At 23.3% G+C, this 14,454-nt stretch overlaps 3 protein-coding genes across 3 annotated transcripts; 2 read left to right on the top strand and 1 right to left on the bottom strand.

The window, feature by feature from the left end:
* Positions 1-796: 796 nt before the first annotated feature.
* Positions 797-2,767, top strand: PVVCY_0200510 (conserved Plasmodium protein, unknown function; the record flags this gene model as incomplete). The annotated part of the gene is made up of 1 exon (XM_008628163.1): positions 797-2,767. One exon carries the CDS (start codon positions 797-799, stop codon positions 2,765-2,767), a length of 1,971 nt encoding a protein of 656 aa, XP_008626385.1.
* Positions 2,768-5,574: 2,807 nt separating this feature from the next.
* Positions 5,575-11,010, top strand: PVVCY_0200500 (conserved Plasmodium protein, unknown function; the record flags this gene model as incomplete). The annotated part of the gene is made up of 1 exon (XM_008628164.1): positions 5,575-11,010. One exon carries the CDS (start codon positions 5,575-5,577, stop codon positions 11,008-11,010), a length of 5,436 nt encoding a protein of 1,811 aa, XP_008626386.1.
* Positions 11,011-11,657: 647 nt separating this feature from the next.
* PVVCY_0200490 (mitochondrial carrier protein, putative) lies at positions 11,658-13,679 on the bottom strand (the record flags this gene model as incomplete). The annotated part of the gene is made up of 9 exons (XM_008628165.1): positions 11,658-11,804; positions 11,888-11,942; positions 12,030-12,154; positions 12,336-12,407; positions 12,507-12,590; positions 12,725-12,792; positions 12,900-13,054; positions 13,227-13,479; positions 13,637-13,679. The coding sequence occupies 9 exons, from the start codon at positions 13,677-13,679 to the stop codon at positions 11,658-11,660; spliced, it is 1,002 nt and encodes a 333-aa protein (XP_008626387.1).
* Positions 13,680-14,454: the final 775 nt, after the last annotated feature.

Below are 14,454 nucleotides of genomic sequence, written 5' to 3'. Positions count from 1 at the left end.
TAATAGTGAAATAAAAAATTAGAAAATGGAAATACCTTAATAATTCATAACTTAATTTACACATAAACTTACTGTTTTTTTTTTGTGAAAATTATAATTTAATATGGATTTACCTTCAAGTGGTAAAAGAATATGCAAAAAATGTATAGTACTAATTAAATATAAAAAAATAACGTAGCTATATATTCTTAATTATATTTTATTCCTTCGCCGTTTTATAAACACCCCTATATATTTATAGCATGTTATGCATACTACATATACCTTAAAAAAATTTAGAAAAAAATATCATTCCATTTTTTCATTCTTTTCATTCTTTTCATTATATTTTTATATCATTTTTCATTATATTTTTATATCATTTTTTCATTGTTTTTTGTTTTAATTTTTTTTTTTCTCTTTTATTTCAAGTTTAAAAAAAAATTGAGTTTGTAGGTTACACATGTAATTATATATGCACGGATATTACGACGCTCTAACGATCTTCATAAATAATTTGTTTTTTTTTGTTTTAAAGAAAGAATAATAATATAAAATATTGTTATTATTATTATTTAATATATACTATATTGTTGTTTGGCCATATGTTCTATGGATGGGTATTTGCTCGATGTTCCGTCATAATGAATAGTGGGTACTGCTTTGAAAGCAAACATATATACCCATACATATATAAAACAGTATAGTAAAAGAAAAGGGTAATTGGTATTTTTCTTTGTATTTATTACTCATCATATAGGATATAAAATAAATGTAAACTCTAAAATAGGGTGTCATACCAAACAATTTGCAAAATATGGAAAAACTTTCTTGGCGTTGTATGCGTATAGTTAAGTGGAAAAAAAATATAATAAAAAGAGAATTTAGTAAATCTTTTAACATAAAAAAAAACTATAATAATAATGTAAACCCTTTAGTAAATGAAAATATAAGACAATTTTCGAGCACACATGTACATAGTGATATAGATCCGAATAGTAGGCAAGTTATTGAAAAGTATAAAGATTTTATAAAAGAGAAAAATATCGAGAGAAAAGAAAAACCACAAAAAAAAGAAAATAATTTTCCTCAAAATGTAGTTAATAAATATAAAAATGTTAGTAACGAAGGAAACAATTCAATATATTCCCCAGACCAATCAATTAAAAATGATAAAAATTATGACAAAACAAATGATGTAAATAAAATAAAAGATGATAATAATTCTGTAGTTCCAAATAAAGATGAAAAGTATATAATATTAAAAAAACAAATTACAAAAGAATTTATCCATAAAGTATTTTTACCACATGTTGAGTCACAAATAATTTATCATATAAAAACTTATACACCTGATCAAATTGTTAATATATTTCAAATTTATTCTTATTTATATTATTTCGATAAAAAAAAAGAAATGGTAGATCAATTGCTAGAATATTTAAAATACCGTTTAGATTGTTTTAGTGTAAATAATATAGTACTAGTATTGGAACCACTATATATATTGAACAAAACTAATAATATATATATATATAGATTAATTATAAATTATATTAATAAAATATCAGATAAATTTAATTTATATAATTATATTGGTATTTCTAGAGTCTTTACAAAAATTTTAATTGACTTATATACTCAAGAACATAATACAAGTAATACAAAAATTGTTTTAGAAAATCTATTAAAATATATAAAGCAATCAAAATATAGAAAAGAATTACCTTTAGACCAAAACAATATATCACATAAAGATTTTATTATTCAATTTATGGATCAAGTAATTGATCGAATTAATAGTCAGTTACATTTGTTATCAGCTATCGAGCTAACTGATATGCTAACCGTTATATCAAATTATTCTTTCAAAAATGACTATTCAAAATATTATATTCCAAAAGAATTCAATAAAAATAATTTGGGATCAACAGAAACTCATAATGACAATGAAAATTCTTTGACAATGCCTATTGAGACTCACACCTTAACACAAAACAATGCATACCTTTTTAAAGAAAATGTTATGTATTTTATAATTATAAAAGAAATGATAAAAAAATATAATGAATTAACTACATTACATAAAATAACAAATTTATATAGTTTATCAAAATTGTGTATATATGATGATGAATTTATTCATTTAATTGAAAAAGACATAAATAATTATCATTATATAAATAATATTCATCATAAATATTTAGCATTATTAGTTTGGTGTTTGTTTAAATTTAAAATTTTAAATAAACATATAGACAAATTAAAGCCGATCATTCAACAAAACATTTTTAATTTTAATGCAAAAGGACTTTCAAGATTATGTCATTCTATTTCATTCGAAAAAGAAATATTGTACAAAATAGCTAACAATCTAATTAATAATATACCAAATATGACTATTAACGAATTTTTATGTTATTTTTACTCAGTAGTTTATCTTGACTTATTGCCATTTTATGATTTTCCTAATGAAAAAAATTCTGAACAGGACATAAAAAAAAAAACTCATAGTAATGTGTACCAATCACAAATAAATCCAGATCGAAAATTTGATGACAAAAATAAACCTGGAACTAATAATATCCCCAATGAACTACAACTTTTGAACAGAAGTGATATATTACAAAAGTGTGTTGATTTCATTAATGATAATAAAAAAGATTTAGGGAAAGATGAAATGACAAAAATTGTTTTGCTTTTAAAGAAAAAAGACCAAGGAAAATATATCTACGTATTAGATATGTTGCCGGAAGAATGGAAAGGTATTCTTCATTTGATAAACTAGTTATATCCTGAAAAGGAAAAAGCATTTGCCTGAGGCAAGTGACCCAACAATTATCCATCATTTTGGTCACATGAATGGGCACAATACATATCATATATACTTATCTGTATACTTACTTATTTTATTTTTTTTTTTGCGTTTCCCTTAACAAATTCATCTCAAAATACCTTCGTATTTGCGAAGAGTATGCTTTATTTTTGTTTTATTCTAAAATTTTTTCATAACCCCCCCCCACCCCCTTTTGTATATTTGTTCTCTACTATTTTTACCTTTATAAAGATACAAATTTTTTTTTTCATACAATCCTCTTTTTTTTATTCTCTCATTCACAAAACGAAAGCATTATGCTACTTAAAAAATTTTAATTTGTAAATGAAATAGGTATAAGGACATACTAAAATAAAATCCATATTTTTCAAAATGCAAATATATACAAAGTAACTAATATATGGTGTGAACAACTTGTATTTTTTTTGCTTTGTTCCTGTGCTTATTTAAGTAGCAAATGATAGCTACTTTGATGGGAACAAAGCTAGCCAAAATTAATGATAAGAAATAAAAAAAAAATTAATATAAGAATGAGAATATGGCTAAAAAAGGGAATTAATCACTTTCACTAAACAAGCCCTATTACTATTATGATTAGTTTACTATTACTACTTTATTATTTTTTGGTTAATTTCTTTTTATTTCCCTCCTATAAATTAAGGGAAACAATTTTTGAAAAGACTTTTTGGATACATCCATACAAACTTTTCAAATATTTATGTATGTTAATAATATTTATGTATAATAGCTAGTACAAATACATATTTTCTTATTTTTTTATTTTTTTTTTTTTTTATGTTCATAATAATCTGTGTACAAAATGCACAATTTACATTACATGCTCATGTAATTTTTTTTTTTAATTATATAATTTCATTTTTTGTAAATAGTATTGTATATTACAAATTTGATAAAAAGCATACACCCATATATGTTTGCGATAAGATAAGAGGAAAGATAAAAAAAATTAAATACTTACATTTATTCATTTTATAAATATTATAAAACACGCACATTTGAATGAAATATGTTATATATGAGTGTAACCTTATGCGAAATAATTGCACGTTTTATGAAGTAATGTATAATTATGACGTAACTATTTACTCATATATATATATATGTAATTTGATTTGATATATTTTTAGCAAAATGCTTTATTATATTACATACCATAAATGCCAAAATATATATACATATATATATAAAATAAAAAGATAAAATTTTCAAATATTTTTACAATTTTTTACGTGTATTTATATTTGTAAAAAACAAAAGGAAATTTTATTGTTAATTTTATTATAATGAAAAAAAAAACAAAACAAGCATATTTCAAAGTGGAATAAAACAAAAATAGCATTATTATATATATTTTTCTTCAAAATATTTTACAAAAAAGAATATTATATATAATAAAAACAAGTAACAAAGTACGATTTTAATATTGATTTTAAAAACAAAAGCGATGTACATAAGATATTATGTCATATTATATAATAATATGATATATATATATATTTACGTACCTTATTGGATATATAAATATGTTTGTATTATATAATTACATTTATACGTATATTTGTAAATTGATTTATGTATTATGAAATTTGCATGTTGTGCTTATAATACATATTTCCTTATGACTTATATATATCCATGTAACATATATTAATACATTCATGTAATATATATACATTTTTAAACGATGATTTTTGCTACTTTTAAAGCATGAAGCTTTTCGTAGAAATAAAATTATATATGTAAATATTTTATGGATTATAGAATATTTAAACGTCATTCTGATTTCATGTTTTATTGTTAATAAAAGAATGCTTATTATATAATTTCTATAAATTTATATTATATACTTTTTTAATAATTAATTCGTTTTATCAACTTTTATCTATTAACTAAAGCTTATACATTTTTATGTATTACATATTATATAAAAGCGTATGAACGTACATATATTACATATGTATGCGAATTTATATGCGTAATATTAATACATACACATATATGCCTTACTTTATATATATTTACGTAAGCGCATATTTATTTACCTTCTTATTTGTATAATAAGAAAATTAGTTAATTTTTTCAATTTAATTATTTATTATATATATTTTTTTAAAGATATATAATTTTACTCTTATTTTGCTTTTTTTTTTTATCATTTTTTTTTATTTTCTTAATTTCTTATCCAAAGCAAAATTTATCACATCCTATATGTGATGAAATACATTATAAAAAAATAAAAGGTATGTGTAACTAAGCATATTATATATAACAATCATGCTATTATTGTTATTAAAAATAAGCACAGTCTTTCAGGATATTTATTGAAAGGGAAAGAAGAAGAAGCGAAGAAAAAAAAAAATACATACTTATTCACATTATATATTATGCATATATCGAATATATTTCAAATACAATAAAAAATATAAAAAAAACATTTACATATAGGAACGACATTACGTTTGTTGAAGATAAAAAATATATACTAAATAAGAGAGGAAGAAATAATAAAAGACTCACAATATTAGGCATGCATATAAATATATTATGCTTATACATTTGAATAATATAGATAAATTTTTTACTTATGCAATACGCTATAGTTTATAAACAAAATACTAATACGATAAATAATAAGTATAGCTTGAAATAATATAGGATAATTCATATTAAGGGGGTAATCGAGGAGTAATAGCGCACGGGGCTTATATATATGCGCATGCATATGTGTAGGCGAAATAATGGAGTCATATATTCGAGAAAATAAAAAACTTACCTTTAAATGTCCCAAAGGTAAAAAATTGTATCGATATTTAGACATATCATTAAATAATAAATCGTTACACGATCATCATATATTAGATTTAGTAAAAATTTTAAAAAACAATATAAAAATAACATATTCAAATTATTATTGTTTGAATGTCGATCTGAGTGAAAATTATATATCATGTGCAGGTTTAAAAACATTAATAAAATATATATTAAATTATCCTGATCATATTGGTATAAATATATTAAAATTATATAAAAATAATATAAAAGATGAAGGGGCATCTTTAATTAAACAAGCCGTATATGGCCAAAAAATTCCTATTGAAGAACTACATTTATCTCATAATTTCATTCAAGATGATGCATGCAAAGAATTGTTATTAAGTTTTGTTTTAGCAAAAAGAGACGCTAATTATATATATCCAAGATATGATAAATTTCAAAGCCCTTATAAACATGCTCAGCAAATTCCTGTATGGATACGGTTAGAATATAATTGTATACGGAATCCTAAAGACATATTAAAAGAAGTGGAAGATTGCGCGAAAAAAAAAAGAGGATATAAAAGTAATTTAATTATTTGCTCCGCTTTAAAAAGTGATAAAAGATGTTGCCCATATAAATGTTTAAATTCAACAAACTGGAATCCTCCAATAATGCACGTATATATGTTTATACATCAAAAAGAAAATATAGTAAATGGAAAAATAGTTAAAGATGATAAAAAAGAATATCCAATTTCTGGATCTATAGATAATGATAAAATAAATGATTTAAATCCCGAAGGAAAACGATTAGATACGGATACCCTTATAAATATGAATATAAATAATAATGGTGATAATATAAATCATAATACTAAAGATGGTATTAATGGTTTAGTAAGTTCTAATAAAATTATTAAAAGGGGGAAAAAACCTAATGTACAAGAAGAGGAAGAGGAAGAAGAGGAATATGAGGAATATGAAGATGGGGAGGATGATGATGATGAAGATGACGAAGATGATGACGATGATGAGGATGAGGAAGATACCGAAGAAGGTACTAATAATAAAAGTTATAAAAATTTGAATAGTTATAATAAATTATCAAAAAATAAAAATGTCAAAGATGATAGTAAAAAAGTGTTACGTAATAATAATGAGGTTTTACATGGAAAACCTGAAAATAGTAAAAGTGTGGAAAATAATAAAAGTGATGAAACTGTGAATAAAAAATTAAAAAATAAAAAACGAAAAAAAAAGAAAAAAAAAGGAAAAAGTACTACCGAAGTTAGTGATGATAATAAAAGTGATATAAATGATATAAGTGATGTAACTTCAAAGCCCAGTGAAAAAAACAAAATAAATAATAACAAAGTTGGTGTTAATAATAGTAGTAGTAATCATAATAAAAATGGTTCTACAAATAAACAAAATGAAAATAATTTAACCTCGAATTTAAGCAAAACATTGAGTAATATTGAATCCGGTTTATATAATAACGGGAAAAATCGAGGAGATTCAACACGCAATGTCAGTAATTTACCACTATATATTATTCTTGATTGTAGTGCCGTGTTAGATATGAAAGAACTATGGAAAGATAAATCATTTTTGCCATTTAGCTTTCCAGGGTTACTTTATTTATATAATAATAAATTATTAAAAGGATCAAATAATAAGAAGAAGGCTAACAGTAGTAAAGACCTTGAAAGTGAAAGTTCAGGATTTGGTGGTAACATAAATACTAACATTAATAATGGCAAAGCAAATGATAATTTTATTTGCCTAATGTGTAGTTATGTTGCTAATGAGTTAAAGTTAATTTGTGAAAAAAGTGAAATTATTAGACAAAAAATGATAAATTTAAAATTAAATATATGGGATAAATTATCAGAAATTGGTGTGTTAGAATTTTTAAGTGTTCCAAAAGATTTTAAAGATAAAAAAAATTTATTTTTAAATTCCTCATTTTTAACAGATGAGCAAATTCGACTAGCTAATGAACATTATGATATATCTCACGAAACACTTCAGATGATTCAATTTTCTATATTATGGTCTACATATATTTATAAAATAAGTAATAAAGAGATAATTATAAAAAATAGCAAAAAAGAAATAAATAAAGCCGATGTTAAAAAAAGTAAAAAAACAATATTTACAGAAGTGTTATATTTAACATCTTCTTCAAATATTTATTCATTTTTTGAATATTTATATGGACAAAATATAAATCTTATATTACCCCTTTGTATAACGGTTAACCAGATAAATAAGTATATCCAAGATGAGCATAGTTATATAGTTGATTTATTGATAAATGAAAAATCTGCTGATAAAAATATAAAGTTCGATTTTAATAAGGCTTTTTTCCAGCAATTTATACGAGAAAAATATGCAAAATATTTGCAAATTTCGAAAGAAAAAGAAGTGGAAAAAGATGAAAAGGTAAAAAATGTCAAAAGCCCAAAAGGTAGTGCAAAAGGTGGAAATAAAAATATGGAAAAAAGTGATGACCAATTGATTTCGGGTGAAAATAATTATGATACGGTTAATGGTAATCCAGATAAATCATTTTCAAAAGGAAATGCAAATTCTGGAATGGTTACTATGCCACGAAATAGTAAAGATATAAATAATCGTAATAAAAATAACTTTCCTCATGGAAATATTAATGATCCTAACTTGAAAAATATGTATCCTATGGATGAATATAAAAATGGCAATTTTCAAATTATGAATAATTTAGACCTTTTAGAAAAACGCGAGTTTGACATTAACAATGTCATGTTAAAAAGTGATATGCATGGAGATGGAAAAGTTGGTAATAATAATGAAGTTACAAATGACATAAAAAATAATAACAGTTTAGATAATAGAGATAACGTATCAAATATGAAGGGAAATAAACTTAGTATATATAATTTGCTGGTAAATGCTTTTAATGGAAGTAAGAAAAGTAGCAAAGGTTCTGGAAAAGATAAACGAAGCAATCCCACAACAGTATTGGGTGATGAAAGTGGTATTAATTTATCTCCTGTAAATAATACATCTTTAAATTCAAATTTAGATATTGTTGAAAATATAAGTAAGGATAATAAATATATGGATCATCAATCTCCGATGAACATACGAAATAGTGAAAATGTCGACCCGCTAAATATTGCTAATAATAATGCAGCTTTACTTTCCCATTTAAAAGGTGGGAACGGCGTCGATAACTCACTTATTTCACCCCACAACATAAGGGACAGTAAGAAAGGGACACCCACTAAGAATGCCAACAATGTTATAAATAATACAAATAAAATAAATAAAAATAATCAGATGAATAAAATTGAAATGACGATGCCTAATAAAATGGGCAATGAAAATAAAATAAATAAAAGTAATAGTCGAAGTCATAGTCAAGATAGTCGAAATAATAGTAGCTTAATTATGAATATGAGCAATGTAAATAATAAAAAATATAGTACACATAAAAATGATATAGATATGTTAAATAATAATGGATTGGAGTTAAATAATTTATTAGGTACTTTGCCTAAAAATTTAAATGATAATTTGTCTATGTATTTGGAAAACAAAGGAAATAACAGTAGTGGGGTGTTACCTAATGAAGATGGTATACCTCATTTTAATCAAAAATTTAGCAAATTAGATGGTGATAATAATGACAGTCAAGTTGTTATGATTAATAAGGAAGAACATCAACGATTTGTTTATCTAAAAAATATTATTGATACATATCGGGGTGATGTATTAAATACATGTTTATTATTAGAAGAGCTGATATTAAATCAGGCAATGTGTAAATATGTCCCAACGGAGTTATATAATAAAATATTAAAATGTTATGAGCGACTTGATATGATGTTAACAAATATAAATAAATCAAATAATGATATGGGAATGAAGAGAGCAAAAGATTTAAATAGTTTAAACAATATAGGAAATTTAGAAAATATGGATTATATGAATTTGAGTGGTATGAATAATGTAAACTTTAATGATATGGATATAAAAATGGATGAAAGTATGTTATATGAAGATTTTAAAAGTTATTGGGATATGGCTTTCTCAAAAAATAAAGCTTCTTCCCCTTTAACAACCAAAGACTTTCATATAAATGATATAAATAACAGTAGTAGTAATATTTTGAATAAAAATGGGACTATAAATAATAAAAATCATATTCATATAAATCAGTTATTTTATGAGCAAGGACATGGAAATAAAATGAATAATAATAATCACCCTATGAATAATAATGGGGGTTTAAATAATACAATAAAATCAAATATCGGAATGGTAAATGGTAGTAGAGGAAGTACCAACATTATTGGTAATAGTAACATCAACTTAAATGAAATGAATCATAATAATTTGGGAAATTCAAAAATGAAATCCCAAAAAAAAAAAGATTCACAAAATATTATGGATACAATTATTAATGATAATATGAATAGCACTATTGGAGGTTGTATTGGAAATTCTAAATCGAAAAAAAATTCGAATGACAATGATGAGACTAACAGTCAATTAAACACTTTAAGTGAAAACATGAGTTTGAATTATAATAATTTGAAAAATAGTAGTATCATGAATAAGAAGAAATATTTATCAAATATGAATAATAATGGAGGTAATAATATTGACTTGGTAAATTTTATTAATAGTGCAAATAATAATCTTATGAAAGGGAATGGTATGATGAATGGGCCAATGTTAAATGGCAATAATAATGTGAATATTATAAATGCAAAAAATAGTAATACTACTAATTATACAGCTGACATAAATAGTAAATTAGTAAAAGAATTAAGCAATTATAATTCTATGAATAAAGAAAGAAGTATGAGTCATATCGAAGAGTCTGATATGAAAGCGGTTAATAAATTGTTAATGCTTAATAATAATAATTTTCCTAATTTAAAAGTTAATAATAATAATGATGCTATCTTAACAGATTATAGCAACAATAATAATAGTAATAATATAATGATAAATGCTGAGGCCTTTTTTAAAAAACTGAATTTGTACAATGATGACCATAATAATGCAAATAATAAGGACGAGGGAATTGGACGTGACTCTAATTTATTGTCACTAATTAACATGAACAGAAATAGTAAAAGCTCATATAATGTAAATCAAAAAGGAGACAACAATAATACACTTAATGAATATGATGAGCCAAGAGATAATAACAGTTTTAAAAAACAACTAAACAATGAAAATCACTTATATAATATGCATAGCAAAAATATAAGAAGTGATATGAACTTAAAATATTTGGAAGAAATTAATAACCAATTTAACTTTATGCCTCGGGATATTCGAAAGGAAAGTGCAGAGCACAATCTTATGAATATACTAAATTTTCAAAATAACTTAGAAAATAAAATTCAAAAATAAATCGATTAATTTTTAGGAAATAATAAAAGCGAATTTACGATCACTCTTAAATAATGTTCAAATAATGTGCGAATAATTAATTGCATAGTAATATTGCGTTGGCTATCTAGCTAACTTTTGTATAAAAAACAAAAAAAAAATTATGACCAATTCAGGTCATTTATGGAATTTTTCCTACATTTGCATTAACATGCATAAAATTGAGAGTACTTTGTGTAATTATGTGTGTGTGTTTGTGTGAGAATTGGGTATGTTCATTCATGTGAATTTATATAATTATGCGTATTTTTTTGAATGTATCCCATATGTAACATATTTATATGAATTATTTTACTTTTTGTTTGTATTTTTTCGTTTATTTTAGTACGATTTAACGCGAGTTTTAGTGTATATTTTTGTATAGTTAAAAAAAGAACGTCAAAAATACTATGAAATAATGCAACGTTAAAAAATTTGCAGTTAAAATACTGCGAAGAAATAAAAAAAAAAATGGGGAATTAACCCACCAAATTAATGTAACGATAAAAAGAATAAAACAAATAAGGTGTAAGGGTCTGTGATATCATAATGTAAAAATATTTCTGTGCATTATATTTACAATATAAAAATTAAAAGGATTAGAAAAGTTCATTTTGTTTTATTAAGTTTTATTTAGTTGATGCAAAGTTTTTGTACATATCAATGAGTGTCACATTCATACTCATACTTAAGCAAACTAAAAAACATCGGTATAGGTTTCCTTTGAACAAATTTAAAAACCCTCCTTGCCCTTCTCTCCATAAGGTTTTTATTCCCTTTAAATATCAGAAATGGTGAAAAAATATGTATAAGTATGTAAGTTGATTTGATGAAGTATGCATTTATTTTTTTTCCTTACATCAAAAGAGTTTTTGTAGTAAAAGGATGTTTTGTCCTTTTCTTGCAGTTGCAGTCTATAAAAATATAAAATGATAAAAATAGTGTCTTCAACCTTAAGCTCACACATGTATATGTTTTTTGTTAGAATTAAAAAGAGTTACCTTATTCGGACAATTTCTAAGGGGGATGTGATTATTCCAGATATGAAAGAGGAAGCCAAATTTAGACTAAACTTGTTAAAATCGGATTCCTCGATTTTCAGGGTTTTCATTAAATCAGTTCCAGTCTAATAGGTTATTAATTTAGGGGATGAAAAAAAAAAAATAAAATATAAATTCAAAGAATAATAGTCTTTTTGTAATTTGGAAGATATACTTATGCTATCATAGAATGTGGTTATCATATGATGCAGCTATCATAATAATATTAACACTTTTTATTTAGTTTGAAATTATTTTTTTATTTACATTTTGTAAGAAGAAAAAAGAGCCACAGAAAAGGCCATATGTTAAACATGTCGATGTGTATCCTCTATAGAGCTGTATGATGTTATTATAAAATTTGAACAATATTATTTATAGCAATATTTATTTTTTTGAAAATAAAGCATGAATATGTAATGAGCATATTTTGATTACTCTTGAAATCCCTTCGTTGTGAATAAAATTTTTTATCAACTGATATGAATTTGTATATTCCTTTAGTCCCAAATATTTTTGCGCCTTAATATGGATGCAATGGTAAAAAGTAAAAAGTAGAAAATATGGCATGAATAGAGTTAAAAACAAAGAGTAACATTGTTTCAACTAATTGGGGTATTGTTTTTATGGATTTTATTTTTTTTTCTTTTTCATACTTGCAATCTTTCTTTTATAGTGTCTATTGGGACGAATATAGTGCAAGATATAGCTTCAGAGAAAATTGCTAAAAAGGTTGTAAATAAAAATATGTACATATATAGAGATGGTAGTATGTACATTACTTATTTATTGTTAGACATAATTTTTTATAAATAGACATAGTTAAAATACCTAAAAAACAATAATTTAAAAAATTTGAAATTCTCGAACTTTCCCAATTATTTTTATTTTCTTCATTTATTTTTTTATTAAATTTTAAACTCTTTAAATATTCATAACAACAAAAGTAAAAACTCGTTGCTGGGATGGTAGTGAGCGACGAGAAACTATAAAAGAACGAGCAAAATAAAAAAAGTAAAAAAATAATATTATTAAAAAGGTGAGCAATTGCAAAGTGAGCAGTTGCAAAGTGAACAGTTGCAAAATGAACAGTTGCAAAGTGAACAGTTGGTTCACAAATAATGTTGACGCTCATTTGGTTTGTTTTATTTTTTATACATGAACCCGTTGTATAATCCTTTAAATCCAAATCGTGATATAAAAGAGAAAAGGAACGGACGTTGCCTTGTTGATAATATATTTTTAGAACATGAAGTGTGGTTAGTAATATTACTATTTGCACTATTCAAGTTATTTTTAATTATAGAGACTTGCTTATTAACTTTGATTGTATCAAAAGGATATAAAACAATTCGAGTTATGGTTGAAGCTATTATAGACCCATATATTGTTTGGGTCATATTATTACTATCTAAAATTAATTGAAACAATAAATAAAACAGCTTAGAATTGTATTTATACAAGAGAAAGACTTATGAAATAGTAAACTTATATATATATTATATACAAAATAAATGTACATATTTTTTATTCCTTTTTTTAATCCTATATAATATCAAATGGCGTACCTAATTCATTTTTTTCGATGACATCCTGTTGTTTTTTTTCCATTATTTTTAAACAGTTTAAATAAAAACTGCATATTAATTAGTATATTTTATTTCGTTTTCATTCATATTTTAGGTTAAAAAATTGCTTACATAAATTTGTCAAAGTTTCAACAATGTTTTCAAAAGAAATGGCAAAACAATAACATTTTTTATGTCATTTTTATGTTAATTTTTTGTCATATTTTTGTCATATTTTTGTCATATTTTTGTCATATTTTTGTCATATTTTTTGTCATATTTTTGTCATTTTCTATCATTTTTACCTCCTTATTTTTATACAATAATAACGAGCTTTTTCTATATAAAAAATTTTTAAGTCATAAAAATAACATGCCTATTCGATTAATATATTATATAATAAAAAATACATGCGATATTTTTTTTTTTTTGCTAATTAAAATATATAATAAAAGGAATAAAGGCTGCCAAATAAATAGAATAAAATAATGGTCTCTTCTTCAATCAAATATAATATATAAGATTAATTATATATGCATATTATATATTTTTTTATATATATATTAATTTTTTTTTTTATTATATTTTTTTTTGACAGCAAACGACGACATATTATTATAAAGCAATTATAAATAATAAACGGACGTTGTCGTATTGCATACATACTAATATAACGACTTTATAAATAAATAGAATATAATAAACTTTCATTTATTTTTATTTTATATTGATATAGCATTATTGCAGCTACTGCATTTATTATAGTAGTAGTAGTCGGCTTTCTTTTTTTATGTTTACTATATACTTATATATTATTT

Source organism: Plasmodium vinckei, assembly GCF_900681995.1.
Source record: "Plasmodium vinckei vinckei genome assembly, chromosome: PVVCY_02".
NCBI classification, from domain to species: Eukaryota; Apicomplexa; class Aconoidasida; order Haemosporida; family Plasmodiidae; genus Plasmodium; species Plasmodium vinckei.
This window is presented reverse-complemented; position numbering and strand designations above follow the sequence as displayed.